The sequence below is a fragment of the Chinchilla lanigera genome, unplaced genomic scaffold (assembly GCF_000276665.1).
Source record: "Chinchilla lanigera isolate Chin_1 unplaced genomic scaffold, ChiLan1.0 scaffold00112, whole genome shotgun sequence".
In the NCBI taxonomy this organism is placed as follows: domain Eukaryota; kingdom Metazoa; phylum Chordata; class Mammalia; order Rodentia; family Chinchillidae; genus Chinchilla; species Chinchilla lanigera.
The window spans coordinates 4,362,406-4,389,303 of record NW_004955513.1 but is presented as its reverse complement, the minus strand read 5'-3'; the positions used below and the strand labels follow the sequence as shown (position 1 = coordinate 4,389,303).

Sequence of the window (26,898 nt, the reverse complement as noted above, 5' to 3'; positions counted from 1 at the left end):
CTTCTGGTGCCCGCTGCTCCCATGGCCCCGGGCATGAGACCGTGACGGAGCCCACGCTGCCAGCAAGCGCCCCAGGAATGCTGTGTGGCCGGGCGTCCCGCGCTGACACGGTGGCGTCGAGACACTTCCTGGGTGCACGTGTGTCACCACCAGGGTGATGCTCAGGGCCTCGTGGGTGGGACAGACCGTTTCCTGTGCCTAGCAGCCCCACACCCCAGGGACCTCGAGTCCCCCGGGACAGGAAATAGCACCGGTGACGCAGTCAGGGGCCGGGGCCGTGGAGAGGATGCATCCCCATGGGAAGAGCGGACAGGTCCTCCCTCAGGCTCACAAGAGGTCTGGAAGTGGTGGGGAGCCAAGGGCTCTTGTTACTTCGTGTGCACTTGTGCGTGTTTGTGGGCGTCCCCACTCCCCAGCCACCTCTTCCCTCTGCCTGGAGTCCAGCAGAAGCTGGCAGGAGCTGGTCAGTGTGGGCTGAGCCTGGTCCTTGCTGGACGCCTGGGATGTCCCAGCCTGCACTGGCCCTGGGGGAGCCTCCTGAGGAGGACTGGGTGCGGCCGCGGACCCTCCAACCCACTCTGGCCCTGCCAGCCTCAGGGCTCTGGGGCCACAGGTCCTGAGGGCCCCTGTGCCGGGGCTCTGTCCCTGGGTGGCTGGGGACAGCCCTGCTGCCATCCCCACCCAGGCCCCACCCAGGTCCCTGCCAGCCTGACTATCTGCCTCTCCTGAGCCCAGGCCTCCTCACGCTAGGGGGCTCAGTCAGGGACCCCGAAACTGCCCCCGGGCACAAGCCTCACCCAGGACAGCAAGTCGAGGACCAGGTGACATAGGTGCTCAGAAAAACAAAGCTTGGCCGTGAACGAGTCACGGCTGCTTCACCCTCAAACGGGTTGGCGTGGCCCGTGGTGCTGAGTGATCTCGGGCAGGTGACTGCAGGTGGAGGCAGCCGGTGCTGACCACCAGCAGGGCTGGGCACGGCCCGAGATGATGCCAGCCCCAGGTGCTCGCTCGGAATGCCTGGTTGGGTGGCTGCCTTGCCCGCCTGGCACACGGAAGGAGGTGCCACAGGCCTGACTGTCTTTCCTTGCTCTAAGCCCCGCCCCTGGGAACCGGGCCTATCGGACCCGAAGGAGGTGCTCACAGCCCAAGGGGGCTCTGCAGGTTGGGCAGCACGTGCCCGGAGTGGTGGGAGTGCCAGGTGTGAACCGCGCAGAATCTGGGCAGGAAGCAGGGATGGCAGTGGGTGCCCTGGGGTCCCCGGCCATTCCTGTTATCTCAGGGACCCCTGGGGCAGGTGGGCCTGGCACTAGGTGTCCTCCTCGGCATGGTCCATCTGCAGGTCATCTCTCTGGGCAGAAGGCAGCCTTCTGTGCAGTGCAGGGGCAGGGACCTTGTCCCCGTGGGCCAGGCGAGATGGCAAGGTGACAGCTCCCATCCGAAGCTGGCCTCTCAGCCCCGGCACCGGCTCCTGCCTCCTGCTCTTCAGGGAAGTGCAGGGGCTTCTGGGCTGGTTCTGGTCCCAGGGGCCTCTGTCATGCAGCAGCACATGGCTGGGCCCACGGCAGCCGCTGCCAGGGTGGCGATGTCCTTTGGGGACAAGGAGGCAGCCTGCGGCCTGAAGCCCACTGCCCTTGGCCCACTCTGGGGGTCTGAGCCGGGGCTCCGGTCAACAGAGGTAGTTTCCCCGCTGTGCTGCCCACTGGCCCGGCAGGGTGAGGGCTGCTGGCTCCTGCCATCCAGGCAGATGTCTCTCATTGCCAGCTGCCATGCTTCCTGGGCAGAGTGCACCGGTGCAGGGCCCACAGCCCCTGTTTATCTCGTGTTTATTTCTGTTGCCATTTTCCCTTGCCTGAAGCCACGGAGCTGCGGGCTACATCCGCCTGAGGTCTGGCTCACCCTCGTGTGGCCTTGGGCGGCTCCTGGTGGGCCAGGCACAGGGAGGAGCTCGGGAGGAATGCAGCCACTTCCGGCCGCCACCGCAGGACGCGGCCACTCTCCGGGGCTGGGGTCTCCCAACTGCACCAGGAAGACTCGGGAGCGGGTGAACAGAGCCAGAAGTGAGACCACACCAGCTGGCCGCCCTGGGCCCACGCTGGCCAGGGAGAGGAGGCCACAGCCAACTCAGGGCACGGGGCCCTGGGCCGGCAGTGGCTGCTCTCCCCACCTCTCTTGAAGCACCGCTTCCCGGGCAGGAGGCCAAGGCCAGAAAGGGCTGCACGAGACCCTGAGTGTGGTCATCAGGGGATGGGGCAGGCCAGGGTCCCCTGTGTCCCCCATCAGGCCCCCCGCTAGGCAGGAGCTAGCACCCCAAGGCCCGCCCCCCGTGGCCAGGGCTGGACAAGAAGGGACGGAGGGGGGTCCCAGGGAGGGCACCTGCCCAGCAAGTTGAGGCGGGGCTGCAGGTGCAGGTGGCTGCGTGGCCATCCAGGGCTCACGGCCCAGAGAGGCTCCCAGGGGTGGGGACAGGCAGCCCTGCACAGTCCGCCCCGCCTCTGCACGCCCTGCCCACAGGTGCTGGGGGCTGCACGCGCCTCACCCTGCCCCAGGCTTGGCCGAGGTAGCAGCTGCGGTGGGCGCCCATCCCCTGCCTTGCCCTCCCCTCCACGCGGGCGGCGGTGACATCACGGTGGCAGCGGGAGGGGCCTGGGCGCCCCGCGCACATCACTTCCTCAGCTCCTCCCGCGGTCGCAGACGCTCAGCTCGGACAGGCGGCAACGCGGACAGCGGAGAGGGCGAGGGGCGGCGCTCTCTGCTCCCCCCATGGCAGGCCCGGCCCCGCCCGCGGCCGAGGAGCTCCCGGGCCCTGCTGCCAGGCGCCTCTACTCCAGGTAGGAGGGGAACAGGACAGCGGAGGGAGAGCGGGGGCGGCCAGCCCGGAACAAAGGCGGCGGCACTTGGTGGCGCGCAGCGTGACCGGGGACGCGCCTCCCTGGCCACTGCCGGCCGGGTGCGGGGGTCGAGCAACAGAGGCTCTGCCTTCAGCCCCTCTCCAGCCCAGAGGGACCCGGAGGGGATGCAGCTTCTCCTCCTGGCTCTGCTGGCCCCAGGGCCTGGCACAGTACGGGGCTTGTTGCCCAGAGGCCCCTCTCTAGCCTGGCACTGCCGGGACCCGGGGCAGGAGTGGCATGGCTAGAAACCAGAGACCAGAGTCACAGCTGGGGCTCTCCCATTCCCTGGCCACCCCGAGCTCCAGGCCAGCTGGTCCGGGACAGGAGCCGCCACCAGGTGGGCGTGTACCTGCCAGCAAAGACATCTGCCCTAAGCAGACCACAGGTGAGCTGGCAGCTGGGGATGTCAGAGTGGCCCTGCCCGGGTGACACCTGCCTGCCCATGACTCCCGGCCCATGGAGGATGCTCCCCAAGGTGGTGCCCGGCGGGGCTGAGTCCCCTGAGTGGACCAGGTGCTGCCAGTTTGTTCAAATCTCAGGCAGGCAGGACCAAGCAGGCCTGGGGGCTGGGTGGGTGATCCTCAGTGACAACCCCATGGCAGAGGCTGAGACAGGCTATTCTCTGCCATGGCCCTTGGCCCTGACTCAAGAACCACTGTACCCTTCCCTCTGGCCACCCTGAGGCCTGGGGGCTTCGCTGCACTGCTGGCCCCGAGGAGACTGACCCAGCCATGCTGCCCGACACACCAGAGGAGGCGCGCCACCCCACCTTTCTGTGTTCTGCCGCTGGGGAGACACAGCCCCCATTGTGCAATCTCTGGGTCAGAGCTGGGCCATGCAGAGGAGGGGCCGGAGGATGGGTCCTGGCCACAGACCAGGAGGCCCCCAGGAACACTCCCCAGTGTGGGGGCTTTGAGGGCTGGCATTTAACAAGGGGTCAGCCAGCTGTGCAGGATAGGGGGCGGCTGTGCCCCTCAGGCTGACCACAGGGGCTGGCCACAGCCAACATCCTGTCAGTCATCTGCAGGACCCCAGGAGTCTGGGGTCCCATGGGGACGTGCAGGGCAAGCCCACCTTGGGGAGCCCTCCCCAGGCGGGACAGCACTCAGGGACACCTGGAGAGGCTCTGGGCTGGCTTGGCATCCGCTCCTCCACAAAGGGTTGAGCCAGGCCCAGACTCTGGCTGAGTGAGCCCGAGCCTCCAAGGAGGGCACTTGGGCCTTGCCTCGGGTCCCAGTGGGCTGGGCAGCCCACTCCTGGCCAGAACTGGCTCTGGGGGCCAGGAGGACGTGGAGGACACGGAGGTGGCCGGTAGTGGGCAGGGGCTATGGGCAGGGTCCTGCAGCATCAGATTCAGTAGGGCCCCTGAGGCAGGGAAGAAAGACGTCCACGTGTCATCTGTCCCCTTCCAACTCCAGTCAGTCAGCTGCGGCACGGGAGCCAGGACTGTGGCCCCTGGGCGCGTGACACCTGGTGGATAAGGAGCCCTGCACTTTTTGGGGGACAAGCGTCGTACCCCGCATGGAGGGGCTTTGATTCTAGGAGGCAGCTGGGCCTGAACAGCACACCAAAGTGGGCCGGGGGTGCCCTGTGAGCGCCCCCAGTGGCCACACAGAATCCCCAGCTGGGCGGGAGGGGATCTGGGGAGCTAGGAGCAGTGGGGGCCAAGGTGGGGTCAGCATGGGGCCCCTGGTTGGGAGGAGGGCCCTGGGATAGGGGGCCCAGTTTCCTCTCCTGGCCTCCCGACCCCTTGGGCCAGCATCCAAGTGCTCCAGCCGCCCTGGGAAGAGGTCAGCTCTGTCAGAAGGAACCCTGGGTGGTTCCCTAAGGAGGCACTCGCCATCCGCCCCCTGCCCCCCCTGCCCGGGCACTGCCCCTGACGGGTCCCTGGGCGGTGCCTCCCCCACCCCTCATGTCCTGGCCTGGCCTCCTCAGGCTGGTGACCTTTAGGTCTGCCCCACCCCCCAGTGACTCCTGCTCCCGCCATGCTGCCCGCCCTGTCGTCTCTAGCTCTCTCCCTGCCCCGGTATTGAAGGGTCTCACTCAGTGTGCCCTCTGGGGTGACTGGACAGGGGTCTGCTGTGAACAGGGTCTCGAGGGTTGTTCCCAGCATCCTGTGCCCCAGAAGAGGAGGCAGGTGAGGCCTCAGACCAGGGGATGGGCAGAGGGTCCAGCCTGGTGGAGATGCCCACGGGAGGATGCCATGGAGCCAAAGGGTGCACGGCTGTGGACTGCTGGCTCCCCCGGGGACACTGGGCTGGTACAGAGGCCTGGTGGTGGGGACACAGGATGTGGTGGCCACGGCAGCCACACTGGCCACTCCACTGACTGGGACACTGGCAGGCAGCCAAAGAGGCTTGGCAGACAGCGCCGTGGCTCCTGGCCGCTGTGGTCTGGCACTGGCCGCCTCTTTTCGGAGAGAGGCGCCGGGAGCGATCCTGCCAGGGGGTCGGGGGAGCGAGTCGGGGTGGGACCCCCGGGTGGGGCAGTCAGGCTAGACTGGTTGCCCGCAGGGGCAGGGTCTTTCTCCAGGGAGGCGGAGAGGTGGCTGCTGCCTGTCCGCTAAGCAGCGTCTCAGCTCATCGAGGTGGCAAATCCCAGGCAGAGAGCTGGGTGGCGTGGTTGATGGGGGCTGTGAACCTTCCCCTGCCAACCCCACCTCTGGCGTGAGAGTGGGCTTTCTGGGAGCCCTAGGAGTGCACAGGCCTTCTCAGGGCCTCAGGGCTCCAGACGGCCCAGCCCGGGTGGCTGCAGCCTCTTGGGATCCCTGGTATGCTCAGGTATCGTGACAGGAGACCAACGGGGTCTACCAAGGCCAGACGTGCTGTGGAGGGACAGGGAGGGCAGGGGGCCCTGCAGAGCTGGCTTGGTGGGGTCTGGGGAAACCAAGGGCCTGGCCAGGAGAAGGTGGCCCAGTCCTCGCCCCACCCTGACTGAGCCGTCCCAGTGTGGACCATGGCCTAGCCTGAGTGGGAGCAGGGAGTGCCCAGGGCCTGCAGCACTTGGGGTCTTGCTCCAAGTGCTCCACGGTGGCCTCAGGCTGCAGGGCCCTCCCCACCATCCTGCTCACTCTGAGCTGGCCCTCCTCACTCAGCTTCTCAGCCTCAAGGACCCCTGGGTGGGCGGGCTGGGGGCCTCAGACCAAGAACCTGCCGCTTGGAGCCCCTGAAGCTGGACCCGGTGTCTCCTTCTGCCCTGGGGGATCTGCCCAGGCCCCGGGAGGGCTCTGTGCTCAGCTTCCTCAGGATGTGGAGCCAGGGAGCTGAGGAGGAGGAGGCCAGGGCCTGGGTGGTTGGGGATAGCCTCATTGGCCAGGGGTGGCCTGCCCTAGCCGATGTGGCCTACACACTGGCTAACCGGGGCCTGGTGCTTACCTCAGATGGCCCAGCAGGAGGTGGAGTGTCGAGGACTCTGTGTCCTATGTCAGTTCAGCCTGCTCTGTGCCGGGCACCTATCCTGGGGCCAACTGGACTGCCGCAGTCAGGCCAGGCTGGCCCAGGTCAGCAGTGTATTGGACATGGGGTCCTGAGAGGACAGGAAGGGCTGGGTGCCAGCCCTGCCCAGAACCCCAGCTTCTCCATGCTGGCTCAGGCTCCAGCGCTGCCAGGCAGGTGCTGCAGGGGCTGCTCAGCACCTAGTACAGGCAGCCCCGGCCTTCCAAGGACCAGGGTCGGGGCATAGAGCTGGCCACAGGGCTGGACCACATATAAGCTTCCTGAGGAGTTGGCGATAATGCAAGGTGGCCAGTACCACTCAGCCTGGAGGCTGCTGGCTTCGGCGCCCGGCCCCCACAGGAGGCAGGAGGATTATGTGCTGGTCCCTGGCCCTGCCCAGCCTCCCCGACAGTGTCATTGGCCTCTGAGCTGCTCCTGATCCCTCAATCCGGGTCAGGCAGGGGACGGAGGCCCCAGTGCACCTGCCCCGGGTCTTCGAGAGCTGCGGCCCTGAGCCTCCAGCCCACCACCCTGGGGCCGGGGGACAGGGCATCTTGAGGCTGCCGGAGAGAAGCTGCAGCCCGGTGCTGCCAGCCCCGGCCATGGAGGGCCAGCCGCTGGCCCTGAGCTTGGCAGAGAAGGCTGTGTGCAAGGTGGTGTACGGTGCCCCCCGCCCGCGCCCGCTGCTGCTGCCCGTGGGCCTGGAGCTGTGGCTGTATGTGCAGAAGATGCGGAACGTGCGGAGGGAGAGGTGGGCCGGCCTGGCGGGCAGTGGAGGCTCCCTTGGCGTCTCGAGAAGGGCCCCTGGCCTGGACACCTGCAGGCATCCCCCGGCCACACAAAGCCCCTGCGTGCCCCTCCCCGTGCATCCGGCCCAGGGTCTTCCTGAGGGAGAAGCCTCCTGCTCTGAGTCCAGGCCTTGTCCCCAACCAGACCACGTCCTGGAAGGATGGTGGCAAGGGGCCGGCTGTCTCTAGGCAGCAGAGACAAACAGGCTTTAATTAAGAAACCTGTGCATGGCCCCAGCTGTAGGAGTGGGGCTGTATTGTGGCTGGTTGCCATGGTGACCGTGGGCTCTGTGACCAACATGGCATCCGGACGACCTTCCCCAGAAGAGTAGGCCCTCTGGGGAAGGGGGCTGCAGGCAGGGCTGGCCTCATCCCTGACCTTGGCTCCCCAAGGGCTCTGCTGGCCTCTATGGGGAGCAGGTGGAGGTGGGATCCCCAGCCCAGTCAGCGTCCACTGTGGAGGTGAGGAGCTCACTGTCCTCAAGGCAGGGACCCTGCGGTCACCTGCACACCTGAGCTGCGACAGTGCCCCATGTGCAACATCTGCCTGAGGCTCTGCAGTCCTCGGGGGCAGTGCCTGGCCATGGGCCCAGGTGAATGCCACCCCACTGCCTCTGGCAGGGAGGCCAGACAGGCACCCGTGGCCATGGGAGGTGCCACTCCAGCCAGGGCCCAGCCTCCTGGCACTGCTTGGGCAATGGCCAAGGGTCCCAGATCCTCTGTGAGGGGCGACAAGCTCCCAGCACTCCAAGTCCAGGTCCACCCTGCCCTGGGAAGGGACTGCTGCCCTCTCCAGGGAAGAGCCGCACGTGCCTGCAGCCCTGCCCTGAGGAGGGCTCACGGGGTGCGTGCAGGGAGCCCTGAGGTTGAAGACAGCGGAGGAGACACTGCCAGGACAGGACAAGGCCTGGGTCCCCAGGCTGGCAGGCCCCAGGGGAGAGGGGCTCATCTCTCGTAGCCTCCACCAAGGGCAGTGGCACCGAGGTCTGTGACCCCCACAGGGCCATGGGTGGACTTGGGGGCAGGTGCTGGGCTGGCCACGAAGGGGCGGGGCCAGCTTGGGACACACTGCGGCCTCTCTGTCACGGACGCTTCCCAGCCAGTGCAGCAGCAGCTGCTGCTCAGCCCGTGGCGAGGGGGCCCTTGCTCAGACTTGCCACCCTGCGCCGCAGACCTCTTGCTAGTGGACGGAAGCCTGCTTGGAGGGTGGGGTCCTGCCTGGGGATCAGGTCCCACCCTGTGACCCCGGGCTTCCCTGGTGCCCGGTGGGTGGTGCAGAGTTGACCCCAGGGTGCCAGGGCACTCAGAGCTGTGGCCCTTCAGCCTGCGCCACCGGATATGGAGGAAAGGCGTTGGGCGGTGGCTCCCGCACCAAGCTTGGCCAAAACCGAGCAGGGTGCGGTGACCAAGGGGCTCCTGTGGTCCTGACTCGTACCTCTGCCTGGCGCGCCTGGCCCTGGTGGCTGGGGCAGAAGGGAGGCTGGGTCAGAGGTGAGCTGCGCTGGGTGCTCACCAGGGCGCAAGCGGTGGCCCAGACCCGGGGAGCGGTGTGCCAAGTGGCCGCGTGGGGGTGCGGGTGACGCTCCTGTCTCCCCCAGGATGGAGGCCTCGTGCCTGGAGCTGGCTCTGGAGGGTGAGCGGCTGTGCAAGGCGGGTGACTTCAAGGCGGGCGTGGCCTTCTTCGAGGCGGCAGTGCAGGTGGGCACAGAGGACCTGAAGACGCTGAGCGCCATCTACAGCCAGCTGGGCAATGCCTACTTCTACCTGAAGGAGTACGGCCGCGCCCTGCAGTTCCACAGACACGACCTGCTGCTGGCCCGGTGAGCGCCAGGGACGGGCCCATCACGGGCATGGACAGCTGGGAGGCTGTGATGGTCAGCTGCCGGGGCCAGACAGCCAGGGGGCCAGGTTAGGAGGGCCCTGGTGGCTGTTGTCAAGCCAGATGTGCCTATTCACGTGAGCATGGGTGTGGCCAGGGCTCCGCATCTGTTTTTTTGACTGTCCCCGTGTCCCCAGGTATCTCCTGACCCACCTGGAAGTCTCGCCCGCGCCTTCCGTAGTCTGGGACTCTGGCTCATTTTTTATGCCCCCTTCGCCTCTGCGGTGGTGTGGCCAGGCCGGCACCCCGCACCCTTGTCCTCCCTGGGAACCAAGCTCCACGGGCTTGGGGCCTCCCTCCCGTACCCTCCACTCCCCAGCACCACCCGTGGGCTCTGTAGGGTCTCCTCTGCCCATGCTGTGCCCCTCCATGCTTCCTGCTCTAACCTCCAGGAGGAGGAGATGTCCCCCAGCCCTGCCCTCAGCACTGGGCCTGGGGTCCGTGCTGGCAGCAGGCAGCCAGTCTCACTGCTTAAGTTATGGGGTTAACACTCTGGGCAGGGGGCTTGCCCCAGCCTGGCCCAGCAGAGGAAGCGACTCTGAGCCGGGGACCCAAGCCCATGGCTGCCCTCAGGCCAGGCCCGCCCACCCCGAGGGTCCCTGTTCAGTGTCACGCAGGGGACACAGGCTCACGTCAGCCCCAAGCTGCCTCTCAGGCCTGGCCGGTCCTCAGCCTGGCCCCTAACTGCTTCCTGCCCTCCAGGACCATCGGCGACCGCATGGGGGAGGCCAAGGCCAGCGGGAACCTGGGCAACACACTCAAGGTCCTGGGCAGATTTGATGAGGCTGTGGTCTGCTGCCAGCGGCACCTGGACATTGCCCAGGAGCAGGGGGACAAGGTAGGCTGTCGTCCCCAGAAGGCGGACGAGGGAGGTGGCCATGTTCGCTTGCTGGGCTGCCGGCCCCTCCCACCCCGCCCCAGCTGTGTCCAGATCCAGCCCCACTGTGTGTCCCCTGCAGGAGGGAAGACACAGTGACTCCCACTGACAGCAGTCCGAGGTCCCTCAGGACTGGGGGCCACTTCCAGCTCACGCTGACCGTCAGGGCCGGGTCCCGGCCGCCCAAACCGCCCACCTCATGTCCTCACTCACTCGGCTCCCCAGGGTCCAGGGGCAGAGTCTGCAAGTTTCAGGGGCCAGTTGAGGGCCTGGCCATCTTTACCACCCCAGCAGGCAGCAGGGAAGGAGCAGAGCTGGGCTCCTCTGTCCCCGCTCCTTGGCCTGGGACAGTAGGCCAGGGGATGGGCACACAGGCACACGGGGGACCTCAGAGGCACGCCCAGACCCCTCATGCCGCCCACAGGTCGGGGAGGCCAGGGCGCTGTACAACATCGGCAACGTGCACCACGCCAAGGGCAAGCAGCTCTGCTGGAACTCGGCGCAGGATCCTGGGCACCTGCCGCCCGAGGTGCGGGAGACGCTGTGCAGGGCCTCGGAGTTCTACGAGTAAGCAGGCACTTCGGACGGCAGGGCCCGCGCAGCAGGGGCTCTGCAGGGCTGTGTGGGCCCTGAGAATGAGCGGCAGCCCCAGGCACGGCCCCTCCCAGCCACACCCTCGCTCCCCCACGCCCATCACACCTGTCAGGCCCTCACCAAACCCCAGACGCCAAGCTCAGAGGCACTGGAGCCCGGGAGCCCGTCCAGCCGCCCCCGCCCCGCCCCCTCTGGAGAGGCCAGCACCCCCCTCACCTTCTACCCGGGTGGGTGGGGCATGGCTGCTCCGGGGGAGGGGGCTCATGCAGTTCTGCCCCCAGGAGGAACTTGTGCTTGGTGAAGGAGTTGGGTGACCGTGCCGCGCAGGGCCGGGCTTATGGCAACCTGGGCAACACCCATTACCTGCTGGGCAACTTCACGGAGGCCACGACCTTCCACAAGGAGGTGCTTGCACACGGGCTTGTGCGTTGGGTGGGCTGCATTAGGGTGGGGCCCGGTAGGGCTGGTGGGCCCACCTACCCCTGCTCCACCTGCACCAGATTCTGGGGCTCCCGTCTGCCTCCCAGCACTCAGTCATGGGGTGTGAAACTTGGGTGAGGGGCAGCACCTGCCGGTCCTGTCAGGGCCCAGGGCTGCTCTGTGACCCCGGCCCGGTCTGTCTGCAGCGCCTGGCCATCGCTAAGGAGTTTGGGGATAAGGCGGCTGAGAGAAGGGCCTACAGTAACCTGGGCAACGCGCACATCTTCCTGGGGTGCTTCGACGTGGCTGCGGAGTACTACAAGTAGGTGGCTCCCCCAGGCCCGTGGTGGGGGAGGGAAGGGAGGAGAGGACTCCCTCAGAGCTGGGGGGCCCTTGGTGGCACAGGGAAGGCCAGACAGTTGCAATTCACAGGGGTCCCCAGCTTGTGCAGTTCTCTGGACCTCCTGCCCATGGAGCAGGGCTATCCAGGTGGAGCAGGCCCTGCTGTGAGCCCTGAACTCCCATCTCAGGCCCTGAGCAGAGGGTGTGGCCATCCTGGGGGCACACCCCCCCACGCCAGCAGAATGCTTGGGCTCCACAACGTTGGTGGGGACCCAGGTGCATCTGTCGTGGCCCCTGGAGGACAAGGACACAGCCAGAGAGACCCAGGGTGGGCCCTAGGGCTGGTCCCTAGAAGGCCCCCTCCCCACCGCACACCTCCACCCGCACCTGGCGCTCCACGGAAGGGACCAGGAACCCTCTGCTGCCCTCTGCCCCTCTGTCTGTCCGGGGCTGACCCTCTGCCCACTCCGCAGGAAGACGCTGCAGCTGTCACGGCAGCTACGGGACCAGGCGGTGGAGGCGCAGGCCTGCTACAGCCTGGGCAACACCTACACGCTGCTGCGGGACTATGAGCGCGCGGCCGAGTTCCACCTGCGGCACCTGCTCATCGCCCAGGAGCTGGCTGACAGGTGTGGGGCCTCAGTCTTCTGCCACAGGGCACAAAAGGGACCCCTGGGCCCCAAGCCTCTCATGTCTGTGTGAACATCACCCTGGGAGACAGGCGAGAGTCTGTCTGGAGCAGGGCTGGGGACACAGAGCCCCTGGGACAATGGAGATGTCTGGATGTGGACAGTGTAAATGCCACCGAGTCCTCCCTGTGCAGTGGCTAAGCCCCGCTCAGGAGGATTCCCCTGGACTGGAAATCAAATGGCCTAGGGACCTGGCTGCCCACCCTAGGGCTGAGGGAGCTCGGGGGTGATTGCCACACTGGCCACTAGGGGGCGAACCAAGACGCAGATCTGAGCCACGTGCTCCCCATCCCCCCCCACACACACACACAACCCCTGCCTTGGCCCTGCCCAGAGGGCCTGAAAAGCCCCCCTGAGGGCAGAACCAGCTCTGAAGCAGCCATTTCACATGCAGGCTTTTCCAGAGTTTTGTTTGGGGTTGTGTGAGTATCAAACCCCAGGGCCGTTGCACTGAGCTACATCCCAACCCCTTCTATACTTTATTTTCTGAGACTGGGTGTTTTTTCTTTTTTTTTTTTTTTGGTTTTTCTCCGGTACCGGGAACCGAACTCACGACCTTGCGCTTGCCAGGCAGGCGCTTTGCCGCTGAGCTAAATCCCCAGCCCCTGAGACTGGGTATCGATAAAGACATATTACTCAGGCTGGGCTCTAACTTGTGATCCTCCTGCCTCAGCCTCCAAAGTACAAGGGATACAGGTGTGCACCACAGAGTCCTGTTGTGCTAATGGTTTTGAGGGAATGGGATTCCTGCATCCGCTTAGGGCTGCTCCCTGGTGGTGGGGATTTTCAGGAGGCCCTGGCCTGTGGGCAGCTCTGGCCTGTGGCTGCCGCACTTAGGATGCACTGTCCTGCCACATTCTCAGTGCTGCCGGTCTTGGGGCCCGTGGTGACCTTTGCCGTCACCTGGGGTTGCAGGGTAGAGGCTGCCCCTGAGGGGCTCTCCTGGGGTGGCGGGCAGGTAGGGAGCACAGGTGTGGACCCTTCTCTCTGCAGGGTGGGCGAGGGCCGAGCATGCTGGAGTCTGGGGAACACGTACGTGTCCATGGGGAGCCCGGCACAGGCCCTGACCTTCGCCAAGAAGCACCTGCAGATCTCCCAGGAGGTGAGCGGCTGCCATGCACTGCATCCCTGCCAGTCTCTCGTCCTGCCCAGCGCAGGGCAGCACGCGCCTACGCCCTAGGGTATTAAGTCCCTGTGGGTCCTTCTGTTGCTCGTGCCCCTACCCCGGTGGAACCAGGCCACGGGGGCAGCAGGGCCCGTCCAGAGGGTCCCCCACAGCATGGACCCTCGGGTCTCTGCTGCAGGGCAGGCCAGGGTGCCTGAGAGCCTGAGCGCTTGTGGGGTTGTCCAGGGGCTTTGGGGATGCCCAGGAGAGACCCCTGCACTCCACTCTCAGGGCCAGCCCAGGCTGTCCAGCAGGACAGTGGCAGTGCACCGGGCCTGTTACAGCCCTTCTGGGATCAGAGCTCCCCACTCACCCCCGCTTGCTCACGCAGATCGGGGACCGCAACGGGGAGCTGACGGCCCGCATGAACGTAGCGCAGCTGCAGCTGGCGCTGGGCCCGCTGAGCAGCCCAGCCGCCACAGAGAAGCCGGACCTGGCTGGCTACGAGGCCCAAGGTGAGTCCCCGCGGAGGCCCGGGGCCCCGTTCCTTACACTCCACCCTCAGCCTGGCCAGGGCCGCGTCCGGGCTTGGGTCTGGCGGGAGGGGTATCGGGGAGTGAAGCCCCAGCCCTGTGCCGGGTCCCTGGGTACAGGGGACAGGGTGTGGGTGCTGCGCTGGCTGCTCAGGAAGGACAGCCCACCAGGAGGCAGTGAGCTCCCCAACCCCGGGCAGGTGCCCACAGCCGAGTGTCCTCCTGTCCTGCCTCACATGGCCCAGACTCAGAGACCCTGGCCCCTGTCAGGGCAGACGGTGGGGGTGGGGCGAGTGGACAGACAGCTAGGGGCCTGGAAGTGTGCTAGGGAGATGCGAGGAGTCCAAGGTGCGAGAGACACAGGCAGGGGCCTTGTTACCATGGGCAGCTCAGGGGCCAGGGGAGATTAGAGATGGGACAGAACGGGGGTTCCAGGGGCAGGGGCGACGTGAGGAAAGGGGTGGCTGGCTGGACACCCGCCCACTCCGGCAAGGTCTCCACTGTCCCCTGACACCAAGGACCTGTGGTCTCTCTGGGCCCCTCGGACCCACCATCCTAGTGGTACCACAGGGCTGACCGCGGGGAAAGCAGGAAGGCCACTGCTGCCCGCAGCCATGCCAGAGTGTTCCTGACCAGGGCCTCCCCGCAGGGGATGGTGCCAAGTGAGGCTCAGCCAGGGGCCTGGCAGCGTGCTCCGTGTGCAGATCAGACCGGGCGCAGCCCTAGATAGGGCAGCAGAGGCCACTCGGTGACCTCATTCACAGCCTGCTGGTCATCCACCAGGTCAGTGACCAGCTCACCCAAGGACAGAGCCTTCCCCGCAGAGCACACAGATTACTTCTTGTGCCGGCTGGTGAGGGTGCCGTGCTGAGCTGGGGGGAGGTGAGCAGGGGCCCCAGAGGCTGTGCTCCTGGGATGCCCACCCGCCTTGATCTCCAGGACCCCAGTGAGGGCTCTGTGCGCCGTGAGGGGTTTTCCTCCTCCGCCCTTCCTGCGCTGGGAAGGGCGCTGATAGCAGAGAGGTGGCCGGGTCCCTCCCCAGAGCTTCCACTGGGCGCGGCCATTTGGATGAGGGGTGGGGCGTGGGGTGGCGTGTGGCACACCCATCCCCTCCCCTGCTCCGGGATGTAGTGTGTCCCAGGCTGAGGTTCTCTGTCCAGTGCCCTGGCTCAGCCCCTGCCCTGTGTCCCCTGGCCAGCGTGGCCACTGGAAGCCCGGCAGAGGGTGAGGGCGGGGCTGGCAGCTCCTGGAAGAGCTCCCACAGAGGCGGCCAGCTCTGCATCCTCCTCATCCGAGCCAGGAAAGGGGGCACGTCACGGGTGAGCAGCCGAGGACAAGACCGCTCTGTCCTCCTGCCCCGCCTTCATGCTCTGCCCTGATCCAGTGCCAGGCCCTGCCCACCAGGGCCAACAGAAGCCTCCTCCCGCGGGGCAGTGGCGGCAGGGCCGCTGTGGGCACTTGGCAGCGTCTGTCCTGCCTGAGGACACCTCAGAGGCAGCGGGTTGGCAGCCTTACCACTGGGCCTGGGGGTTTCCAGCCCCAGGATGCAGCTGCTGAGGACAGGCCTGGCCCCTGAGAGTCTGGGTGGCCCTGGGCGAGCCCTCCGTTCAGGTGAGCCACAGGGGCAGGGCCTGGGGGGCCATGGGGAGTGTGGACTCTCGGGGGCCAGGTGCTGAGTGGCTTTTACAGAGGCGACATGGTCAGTCCTGCAGCACTGGGTGCTGGGTGCTGGCCCTGCCTTCCAGAAACTGCCGGGGGCTGCAATGGGCAGCTGCATGTCCAGAGCCAGTCGTATAGTTGGGGCTTGGGGAGTGAGGCGGGCGTCAGTGGTGGCAGAGATTTGCAAACCTAGCAGGGTGAGGGTGGGAGGGGTGCACGGTCGCGCTGCAGTGGACACGGGGCCCAGCGGTGGCTGCTGGCCTCGAGACCGGTGTTCAGCACCGCTTGCTTTTCCTACTTGATGACCACGGGTGACTTTTATTCACCGGGAGCCGGCCCTGCCCGGCCAGCAGAGGCCCCCACATGCGCCCCAATGGGCAGGGCCTCCGTGGCAGCTCACTGCCCCACCCCACCCAGCCGTCGAGGACTGGGGGCCACCAGAGCGGGGAGCAGTGTGTGACGGGAAGAGGGAGCCCGCTTGGTCCCTGTGGAGCTCTGTCCTCTGCCCTGTCCCCAGTGGGCCTGGGCTGCCCTCTGGGCCACATGGGGGGCATCTTCCACCCCTCTGTGCCCTGTGATGGTGGCAACAGCACGTGACCCCATCTCCTCAGGCCCCACATGTCCTGTTCCCACAGAGCACAGAAGGCGGGACCAGCGGGTGGAGGCAGTCTAGCCGGCTTTCACCTTATCTCTAACCTTCTGTAGAGAAGGGACTGAGGACAGGCTGGGCACTGTGGACAGGGCAGGGACAGTGACAGCCGTCATGGGCTGACAAGCGATTGACCCAGTCTGGCGAGGGTGGGGAGCCAGGTTTCAGACCTTTGGGGCCCAGGGGAGCTGCCCTTGGCTGGCCAGGGCGGGTGTGCTGCCCGTGCAAAGGACACAGGAGCCCGCCTGGGACAGAGACGCTGGCGGGGCCAGGAAGCCTTCCAGACCTCTCCTGGGCAGGCGAGAGGGACAGGAAGCCAGCAGGGGCCCCCAGGGCAGCTCAGCCACTGAAACTGGCCAGTCGCGCCGGGCCCTGGTAGACTTCAGACAGAGGGTGCATTTAGCTGGGCCCAGGAGCCTCCGCCCTGCCCGACCGGCCACAGGGAGGAGGTCGCCAGACGCGGGCGCGGGAGAAGCTCGGATGGGCCGTGTCCGCCTGTGCAGCGTGGCACAGCACGCACAGGCCAGGCACAAGCGGGGCCCTGCCGTGCAGGGTGTGGGACAGCGGGGGCCGCTGGCTGTGGTGAGTGAAGGCCCTCAGCTCCTGGGCAGCCTTGTCCTGTGCCTTGTGGGGTCCCCAGGCTCTGGGGAGCTTGAGCGACCACTGTCTTTCCCTCAGGACTGCCCCCTAACCAGGGACTGGGTTGCCCCTCAGAACCCCAACCCCCTACCTATCCTGTCCCCTTAGCACAAAGCTGCCCCAGCTCCAGCAGGGTGCGCCGGGGTCGGGAGGCAGGGAGGACCCTCGGAGCCCTATTGCCAGGGGCTGGTTGGGTGGACAGGCAGGGGGTGGCAGGCAGGGGGTGGCTGGTCGCTCCAGGCTGCGTTGGTATATACCGGAGGCGCCTGGCCCCCTCCCAGTCAGACCCCTCCATAGCAGCACCTGCCGTCCCCAAGTGGAGGTCACTTCACTTCTTGACCACTGGAGCACAGGGGCGAGGAGTGGCTTTGTCAGAGCCGCAAGAGGGACAGGGAAGGTGGATGGCATCCTCAGGTCCCCCACACCACTGCCTCTCCGTGCCACCTGTCCCTGCCACTCATAGCTACTGCCTACCTCCTAGGATGCCCTGGGCACTTACTTTAAGCTCCAGGCCAATGGCCAGGAGAGGTCTGGCTGACCGTGCCAGGCGTGGGGCGAGCCCCAGGTGTGCAGTGCCTGGCCCTGTCCCACGAGTGTCCTGGCACCAGTGGGTGTGCCACCCTTTCCTGTACTTGGTGTCTACCCACCTGCCTGCATCCCTCACATGTCTGGATAGAGGGGGGCATGGCGCCCAGGAGGCCAGTTCGGGGAGGGCACAAGGGTCCTCATGGGTGGCCATAGGGGGCAGTGTAGAGGCTGGGGTCCTCGAGTTGCCCGGCTTTCTCCACCCCCGTTCCCAGCGGGAGTGTGTGCCACCTCCCCTGTGGCTGGCTGGGTACCCCTGGTCTTGGTTCTGCCAGAGTCTGGGCTCCCTTTGCATGGGTACCCTGCCAGGCTGGCTGTCCCCAGACCCTGTGTCCTGTTCCATGTGCAGCACCTGAAGCCAGACTCACATTCCCAAAGCTCCTACCAGAGCCACTGTGTGGGCAGGGATGGTACTGGGGCCCAGGGCGGGGCTGCACCTGCCCCATCTAGGGACAGTTTGGGGCGAAGGTCAGGGGCTGTCCAGCTACCTGGGCCCTTCAGTAGCTCTACCACCAAGCATGCATCTGGTCAGTCTCTGGCCGGATGGCTGCTCCTTCGCCCTCTGCTGTGGCCGAGGACATGGGGTCCTATGACTGGGGACAGGTCCGAAAAGGAGTGGAGGCTGGCTCTGCCCCGCCTTGCCCACCACAGCTGCCCAGTGCCCGGGAACCCAGTGTCCCTTTGCTGCAGGCCATTGTCCCTGGGAAGGCCCTGCATGGCTGACCCAGGGCTCATCTGGGGCCTTGGTCCCCTCCGCCCTGGCGTGGGCTGCCCAGGCGGGACTCCGAGTCTCCTGTCTGCCCCAGGCCACTGTGCAGTGGCTTTAGAAGGGGAGCCAATGGCAGGAAGATGAGCCAGGTGGACCCCCGGGAGCTGCTGTGCCGGGGGCCTGGGACATGGTCGGGACGAGGGCCCTGTGCTCCAGGACTGTCCTGGGGGAGGGGCAAGCCCAGGCACTCCCACCTGGCTGCCACTGTCCAGGGACACAGCGCTCGCTGCAGTGGGGGCTGGCCACTCGTTGCTGGCCCCGGGCTTAGGCTAACATTGCTGATGCGGCCGCACTGTCTGCAGGCGCCAGACCCAAGAGGACACAGAGGCTGAGTGTGGAGGCCTGGGACCTGCTGCGGCTGCCCCCGGAGCGGGTGAGCGGGTGCGGGTGGACGGGAGGGCCGCGTCCAGCTGCGGTGGTGGGCTGATGACCCTGGGGAGCCTGTTTGCCGAGCTCTCACGGCCTGGCCCAGCCCTGTCTGCTGGGAGACAAATGTACCCTTGGTGGCCGCAGGCCCCGCCCGGCCCATCTGCCACAGCCCCCATCGCCCGCCCTCCTGCTTGCCGTGGCTCTGGGATAGGGTGCTCCTACCCATGTTCCCACCCAGCGCCAGCCCCACAGGCTCCCGCCTGCTCCCTGCCCACTCGGACCCTGCCCGAAGAGAAGAGAGCTTGGCTGGTGAGGAGCCGTGAGGAGGCCGGCGGGGTTCAGCAAGCCCCGGACGCACAGATTTGGGATGCAGTATGGTGCTGTGCGGCCCTGTGGCCTGTGTTTCCTCCGCTATAGCGTGGGCTGGGTGTGGACGCCTGCAGGGCCCAGCACGGGCTCCAGGCTCAGGCCCACTGTGGTCACCATTGTTGCCCGAGCAACAAGGCCAACAGCCTGGTACCCAACCCCGCCCTTCCTCTCCTCCCTGGGTCCTGGGCGTCCTGGAGGAGGAAGCAGCACCCTGAGGCCATCCTGAGCCGGGGAGGTTGGCTAGAATCGTCCCCGTAGACATATGCGCTGCCTCCTTCTCCCCAGGAGCAGAATGGAGACATGTACCATGCTGGGGACTGGCGGGGGCCAGGCAGGGACGCGCTGCCCCTTCCGGTGAGAAGCCGCAAGTACCAGGAAGGGCCGGACACCAGCGAAAGGAGGCCGCGGGAGGGCAGCCATTCCCCGCTGGACAGTGCTGACGTCCGTGTGCAGGTGCCCCGCATGGTAGGTGCCCTCGGATAGGCCGGGGACGGGCACTGTGGAGGCCAGGCTGGCCTGGTCGCTCCGGGAAGGCAGGGGCTCTGGTGGCTGCCTGGCACTCTCGGGCCTCAGTCTGTCTCTGCCCCTTCCCCCGCCTCCCTGGGCCTCCAGACCCATCTGCGAGTCACAGGGCTGTGTTTTTATTTTGGAAGTTCAGACTGGCCTTGAGCTCACTTTGTAGCCCAGGCTGGTCTCGAACTCACAGCGATCCTCCTGCCTCACCCTCCTGAGTTCTGGGATTACAGGTGTGTGCCACCACGCCCGGCGCAGGGCTATGTTCCTGACAAGGGCCTGGCTGAGGGAGCTGGTCCTCTTACCTTGGGGGTTCAGGTCCAGCCAGCAGGAACCCCAGCCCTGTGACCCCACAGGAGGCCCTGGGAGTTAGGGCAGTCAGCAATCCCAGCAGAGAGGTCAGGCCCAGCTTGGGGGCACCTGGGGGCTGCAGCTCCTGCTAGGCAGCAGCCTGTGTGTGTGGCTCTCCTTGTCCTATGCAGGGGCCAGGGGTAGGACAGCGGGGAAACACTCAGGATCACGTGAGGGATGCAGCTGGGGCAGTAGAGCCTTTGATGGAGGACAGTGGGAAGCTGAGTGCACCCAGGGCTCCCCACTCCACCCCGCCAGGGCCCACTGCACAGCCTGGATCCTCTGGGCAGGAGCTCTTCCCAGGGATAGAGTGTCGCAGCGGATGGGTGGGGCCAAATGGCCAGGTGTATGGATGGAAGCCGGGACACAGGTGGTGGTTGGGCCAGAAGGGAGCCAGTGGAGTTCAGGGTGCACAGAGGTGGGGTGCAGGTGTGGAGGAGAGCTCGGAGACCCCATGCAAGGTACCGGGGTTCCAATTCTGAGAAATTAGCCTAAAAATAACCCCCTCCTCGGGCCTAATCAGTGCCCCCGCCTGCAGAGGCCGTGGGCGTGCTGGGTATTCTTAGCTCCGTGCCTGCCTGCCTGCCTGCGGCCCACCCTTCCCTCCAGCGCAGGGAGGCTGCCCCGACTTTCCTTCCTGCTCCGCTCCCGTCACAGGAAGATGGCTGGGACCCTGGGGACCAGCAGGCCTCTTCAGGTGCAGCCTGTTTCTCACAGGAGCCCCGAGGGCCGCCATCACCAGCCACCCCCTCCCGGCATAGGGTTCAGGCCATACTGAGTGCTGAGGGCCGCCAGGCTCAGAGAGAGCCAGGGTCACCCGTGGGGCCTGTCTGGGGGTGGGCTGCTCCCTCAGCCCACCTTAGGGCAGGGGGGACTGGGAAAGGGCTTTCCAAGGCGCTGTCCTCCCCCGCCGCCTGCCTCCCGGTGACGCCCACACCGCGGGGGAGCGAGGGGCGCACTGCTGCGCTCAGGAGCCCGGGGAAGTGTTTACAGAGCAGCGCGGGTGTGTGCGTGTGTGCGTGTGTGTGTGTATGTGTGTGTGAGCCTGAGCGCGCACTCTCGGGTGTTGTGTGTGATCCAGCAAGGGCGGCGCTGGGGGGGCTGAGCCCTCGCCCTGGGTCCTATTTAAGCATCGAGTGAACACGGGGCCCCGCAGCGGCGGTGAGGCAGCGCCTGGCATTCGGGGCAGGTGTTGGCGGCGGTGGCATTGGGCATCTTGGCATCCTCCCAGGCTGCACTTGGCCAGGCGCCCTGTGCAGCTCTCTGCTGCTGCTGCAGGAAGGAGTCCGTGGTCCCGTGTGAGTGTGGGGTCCCTCGCCCAGGAGAGGCTGGGGGTTCAGGGGTCTCCGCTGGCCCAAATGGGCTGGACTTGACCAGTGCGTGCCCCCCTCCCTAGGAACTGGGCCTAAAGGAAAGCAGGGGAGATTGTAGCCAGACACTAGGAGGGGCTCTGGGAACTTCAGATGGAGTCAGGGCTGGGGACAAAGGAGAGGGTGGGTGCGGGGAGGCCCTCTTGGGACCCTGTGGTGCTCTCAGAGTTGTGCTCCAGGGTGGAGGCGAGGGGGCCTCCTCGGCAGCCCACCCAGCCAGGCTTTGTACCGGGGCCTTAGTCCTTCACCCCTCACACACAGGAGAATTGGCCAGCGGCTGGGGAGGGGTTTGACAGGTCCCGGGCCCTGGCCATGACACTGCTGTGACATCCAGCCACCCCCCTGGGTAGGGCCAGGGGACCCTGGGGCAAACCCTGCTCCCCTTTGCATGCATCACTTCTGCCAGGGAGGCTGGCACGGAGGTGAGGGCGCCCCCATCCTGCCTTTCCCAGAGGGGCCCGGCTGGGTCATCTGGGGGAGCTGACTGAGCCACCCCACCTGCCCTGTCTGGCTGGGTCAGGGGCCCACAGCTCCCTGCCGGCGTCTGCGCAGCTCCTGGCCATCCTTTGCCCGGCTGAGGGTCCCGCGGCAGTTCCCCTTCTCTCCCAGTCGGGATGACAGCCCGGGGCACGGTGGGGGAGGGCGGACCTGCAGGCCCCAGGTGGGCAGGCTTTCCTTTTCCAGCTGTGACTGCCTCCTGCCCATGCGCCCTCAGCTGGTCTCCAACATCACCTTCGGGCCCTCAGCCCGGTGCTAAGCCAGGGCAGGGACACACAGGCACACCCCCTGCCACTGGGCCTTGGCCTCTGGGCATAGGACTATCTCCAGCATGGGCGGACCACAGGTGGCAGAAACTTAAGACCGTGTCCAGCACTCAGCTGGCCGAAACTCTGCAGACCTGATCTGTTGTCCCTCCACCACACCCCACCCCCGGGCCCTTGGAGGCCTCCATGCCCCTTGTGGATGTACCAGGTGAGGCCCAGGGTCGCTCACAGGCTCAGGGATTATGTCAGGCTTTACAGCCCCTCCCCCACGGGTGGAACCTGCCTGGGCTTGGGAGAGTCACCCCAGGGCAGGTCAGCCTGTGTCAACCCTGGCCCAGGCTCCACTGGCCCCACTGATAGCTCGCTGTTGTCCAGGCCAGCCGGAGTCCCAGGCGCGCCCCGTACCCCAGGGGCAGGCAGGACTGGTGCTGGACTTGGGGCAGCCTGGGGCAGGTGACCTGGCACTTCTGAAGCCCCCCTGCCCTGGGGACTTCTCTGGGTGGAGGGCCCCATGGACCGGGGAGTTTTTGTCCCCCAATATCTGCCCTCAGCCACCGCTGGCTTACAGGAGGAGGGCCAGGGTGCTGGTGCCTCTCCCACACTCTGGGGGTCCAGACCCACCCACCTGTGCCCCCCCAGGGCACCGTAACCCACTGACCCAAACCTCGAGGGCAGCATGCCTGGGAGGGCTCCTGGCTTGAGTGCGGTCGCCTGTCCCTGCCATGCTGCCCACCACCAGCACATCGGTAGTGGCCACCCAGGCTACCTCCTGCCACGGTCTGCTCATGTGTCTGTCCATCTGTCTGTCCGCAGGCACGCACAGTGCTGTGCCGGGGTCTGGACAGGTGCACTTTGGCCCAGGGCGGACAGGGGAGGATGGCCAAGGCCGGGAGGGTACTGGACACAGCCGGGGAGAGCAGGCAGCAGCCTGCGGGTGGTAGCCTGGGTGTTGACCAAAGGGCACAGGGAGAGTCCTGACCTCAGCCCATGGCCAGTGCACTGAGCACATGCCCACACCCACCCACAGAGCATCCCTCGGGCCCCGTCCTCAGACGAGGAGTGCTTCTTCGACCTGCTGAGCAAGTTCCAGAGCAGCCGCATGGATGACCAGCGCTGCCCACTGGAGGAGGGCCCAACAGGTGCTGCCGAGGCCACGGCTGCCACACTGAAAGAGCGGGTCGGTGAGTCAGGGCCCAGACCATGTCCCCAGGTCTCCCTCCAGGTCCATGGGACCCTGTAAGCCCATGAGCGGCCACCGTGAGGGGCAGCAGGCCAGCTGCAAAGGACCCTCATCACCAAGCGCTGGCCCCGCCATACTTGTCCCCAGAGTGCAGCTGGGCAGCAGGTGATCACCCCACCCCTTGAAACATGCACGTCAGGAGTGTCAGTGGTCTCTGCGGCCAGGTCCCTGGGAGCACAGTGAATCCCCGCCCAGGTCTCATGCTTTGCCCCCTGCAGCCCAGCCCTCTGTGACGGCCTCCCCGCAGACCGAGGAGTTCTTCGACCTTATTGCCAGCTCCCAGAGCCGCCGGCTAGACGACCAACGGGCCAGTGTGGGCAGCCTGCCTGGCCTGCGCATCACCCACAATAACGTGGGCCACCTCCGCAGTGACGGGGACCCCCAGGAGCCAGGGGACGAGTTCTTCAACATGCTCATCAAGTATCAGGTGGGCCTGTAGCCGGGAGACCCAGGGCTTGGGGGCTCTGCCAGCTGCAGGGGAGGTGCCTGGCGGGCCACAGTGGCCCTGGTCCTTGTCTCAGGGCGTGTTCCAGGACCCCTTACATCCAGGGAACGGGACTACAGGCTGGCAGAGGGCTGGCATGGCCAGTGACACTGATGCCTATGGGGGCCAGGCCTGGGGCCCTCCAGCCTCGGGACCCTCATGCTGGCCGTTGTCTCTGCTGTGCCCAGCCAAATGTGAAACCTGCTCCCTGCCCAGGCCCCACACACAGGTCTGGGAAGACTTCCGGCCGCCGGCAATACAAGCACCCTGACAGCGGGCAGGGAGCAGAGCTGGGGTTTGGGGTCAGGAGACTGGATGGCTGGGGGTGGGAGCTGCGGTGCCACCCTGAGCAAGACCCACGTTTCCAGAGTTGACATTCGTTCCCACAGAGGAGGCGGAAGTGGGGCCGTGAGCCAGGTGTCTCAGCAGCCACCCTTAAGCCAGCCCCTTCTGAGAAACCCAGAACCCCCCATCCTCTCACATGCACGCGCCAGCAGCTGCAGCGGCTCCGATCCCTCCTGCTCCAGGCCCTGCAGAGAAGCCTGGGAGCCCCCCAGGCCACACCTCATCCCTGCCCAGCCAGCAGGTCTCGAAGCCTTGGCCACCCGGCCGGAGGGGAAGCCCCGGGAAGCTCGTCAGCATGGGCTCCAGAGCTGTGTGCTCCAGGCCTCCCGGGGCCCCTCCAGGCCAGTGCCAAGGGATGGCCACACCCCAGCCAGCGCCTAGGAGGCAGCAGGCCCTGGGAGCAGGCCCTAGGGTGGCCCCAGCAGCCATGTCCCGGGCCTGGCTCACTCCCCGCCCAGCAGGTATCACTCAACCCATTCTGGCTAGGGGGCACATGGCTCCAGGAGACAGCGCCAGGGCTGGGGCACACAGGGAGTGAATCCCCGCCAGCCAGGGCTGGGGCACACAGGGAGTGAATCCCCGCCAGCCAGCCCTCCCGAGCCAGGCCTCCTGGGAGAGGCCCTTCGAGGGCCAGGGCCAGGCAACCGCAACCTGCCATGTCTGCTCAGTCTTCCAGGATTGATGACCAGCGGTGCCCGCCACCCGACGTGCTGCCCCGGGGCCCTACCATGCCGGATGAGGACTTCTTCAGCCTCATTCAGAGGGTGCAGGCCAAGCGCATGGATGAACAGCGCGTGGCTCTCACTGGGAGCCCGGAGCAGGAGGCCGGCGAGCTGCCCAAGCCCCCGCAGCAGTGCCAGCCCGGTGCCAGCTAAGGCTGTGCACCCTGCCTCTGGATGCTGGGGGAGCTCAATACCCACAATGGCCAGGCCCCCAGGAAGCCACGGCTGAGGGCCAGCTCTGAGTCCCCCAGCCCTTCCCACTGAGCTGACACCGGGCGCACAGCCCCCCACCCAGCACCCCTTGCCTGGGCCGCTCAGCCTGGAGCTGCCCACGAGGGAAGGCGTGCTCCTGTCCCTGCTCGGTCCCTGGCTTCCTGCAGGCCCCGCCCCGCCCTGCTCTGGGCCCTCAGCACGTGGCCCCAGCCCTGGTGCTGTCCAGACCCCCTCCCAGGCTCCACTGTGCCCAGCCAAATGTGAAACCCACTGTCTCCCTGGGCCCCATGAGGAGCCCTGGGAAGACTGCCTGGGGCTGCCAGCATCACAGGCAGCTACTGTCCCCAGCTGGTCCTGGAGGACAGCGGTCATCCAGGCTCCGGCCTTCCGCCTCCCACCCAGCTACTGGAGGCAGAGTCCGGCAGTGCAGAGCCCCCAGCACAAGCAGCCTGGCCCAGAGGCAGGGCAGGCAGGTCCTGCCCGGCCCCGTCCACACAGAAGACGAACAGGGCAGCAACTCCAATCCTCCACACCCCCTGGAGCAGACAGACCGGGTCACAGGGTGCTGGTTGACAGCAAGTGCCACATTGAGTTGGGGTGGTGATGGCTCACCATGACCCTGGGACCCCCCATGCGCACCTGCCCCTCACCAGCTGGGCAATGACCACCTTCTCCCACACAGAAGGGCCCAGCCTGCAGCACCATGCTGGGGACCCCAAGATTTGGGCGGGCCCCACTTTGAGGACTGTGGCTGTCTGCTCCCGTGCAGACCCCTGCCTGCAGGCTCTGGGGTACACACAGCCCCTTGGTCCCCACGGCGTGTGGCAGCCACAAGGTCCCCGCCCAGGGGGACAGCGAGGCTAGAAGACCAGCCGGGTCATCAGCATGGTGACCTTGCTTCCAAGAGGGGGCAACCTTGGGCGATGGGGAGACCCAGAAGCAGGGGTTGGGGCTGGGTGCCTGATACTTGAATGTACATGTGTATTTATTGCTCACTCGCGTGTGCCATGTCGCCCATGGGTCCCCACCACCACCAAGAGGTATGTCTGCTTTTGTTTCTCCTGAAAAATAAAGTTTGCCAAGTGACTGTGCCCCCTGCTGGCATTACGGCATTGGGGGGACTGGTCCCCCAGAGGTGCCAGCCTGACATAGCACTTGTCACACGCCCACTGCCATCCAAGCCTACCTTGAATGCTGCTGTCAAACATGGTCGTTGGGAGGCCTCCGGTTTGGCCTTCCTGCTTGGTTACCGGGGACTGGGCTCAGCCCACCCGCATGAGCGTGTGTGTGCTCCACGCCAGGCCTCTACCGACCTCCATCGCCCCAGCCTCCCATGGAGAGGTGGCAGAAGCCAGATGCTCACAGCAGCCTGGCCTGCTGTTGCCACCCAGGACAAGGGGTGCAACCCAGAGCCCAGCTCCATGGGGATCCAGATGGGGCTGGTCCAGGAGCATTAGCGCAGCTCTAGGTGCATGGGGTGGGTGACACCCTGCGGGTGCAGGCTGGGGGACAAGCACCCGGACGTCCCAGTAAGGCAGCCCCTCTGCCACGGCCATCCTGTGCCCCGGCTCTGACCACACCCCTCCCAGGAGGGGCTGAGGCAACATGTGTGACCCCTCACCCGCAGTCCAGACCAGAACCACTGAGCCCTCTTCCCTGAGAAGAGTGCCCCCAGGAGGCCAGCTGAGACACGGCCAGGGCTCCCCTGGGTTGAAGAGCAGCTGACCCTGGACGAGGGGTCCAGTGAGGACAGCAGGTACCAAAGATGAGAGGGAGGGTGCCGGCAGCGAGGACGCTAGACAGAGGGTCACGCCAGTGACCACTGTGCTGGGCCCGATCACGAGGACTGGACCCCAAGCACTCATCTGGACCCCAAGAAGTCAGACGAGCTGTGGGGAAGCCGGGGATGCAGCCCTCTCCGGCAGACTGACATGTTGCGCACAAGGCGGGGAAGGCCGGGCAGCTCAGAGGTGGTGTCCACCGTCCCTCTCAAGGGGAGAATCGGGAGAAAAGGTGAGGTGGGTGAGGGGGACGCGGCCACTGAGGTTCCTAGTGGGTCACGGCAGCCTGACGACAGACTCTGCCACCCTGTCCCACTGGTCTCCGCATCCCACAAGGCCCAGCTCCCTGGGGGTGAGGTGTCCCGCAGGGGACACTGTGTGGGCCCCATCTCACCGGCCTCCGGGCCTGACCTGGCCTAGGCCTGTGGACCCAGAGCACCGTCTAGCAACACTCTGCTGCTGCCTGGACAGGGACAGGGACACGCAGGGGCTGCGGTGGGCATGCTGCCTTCAGACAGGATGGAGCG

General features: G+C 66.4%; 1 protein-coding gene across 3 annotated transcripts; it reads left to right on the top strand.

Moving 5' to 3' along the window:
* Nucleotides 1–1,947: 1,947 nt before the first annotated feature.
* Gpsm1 (G-protein signaling modulator 1) lies at nt 1,948–25,770 on the top strand. 3 transcript variants are annotated; one of them, XM_005408513.2, is made up of 14 exons: nt 1,948–2,828; nt 8,709–8,930; nt 9,692–9,827; nt 10,291–10,433; nt 10,742–10,865; nt 11,087–11,202; nt 11,696–11,851; nt 12,905–13,013; nt 13,408–13,531; nt 18,153–18,223; nt 18,874–19,053; nt 22,614–22,767; nt 23,045–23,253; nt 24,324–25,770. In XM_005408513.2, exons 1-14 carry the CDS (start codon nt 2,761–2,763, stop codon nt 24,528–24,530), a joined length of 2,019 nt encoding a protein of 672 aa, XP_005408570.1. In that variant the 5' UTR covers nt 1,948–2,760; the 3' UTR covers nt 24,531–25,770. The 3 variants fall into 3 exon arrangements, with proteins under 3 accessions (XP_005408570.1, XP_005408568.1, XP_005408573.1); XM_005408511.2 differs by lacking the exon at nt 1,948–2,828 and adding an exon at nt 6,822–7,073; XM_005408516.2 differs by lacking the exons at nt 1,948–2,828; nt 8,709–8,930; nt 9,692–9,827; ... (4 more) ...; nt 12,905–13,013; nt 13,408–13,531 and adding an exon at nt 13,831–15,160.
* The last annotated feature ends 1,128 nt before the right edge of the window (nt 25,771–26,898 follow it).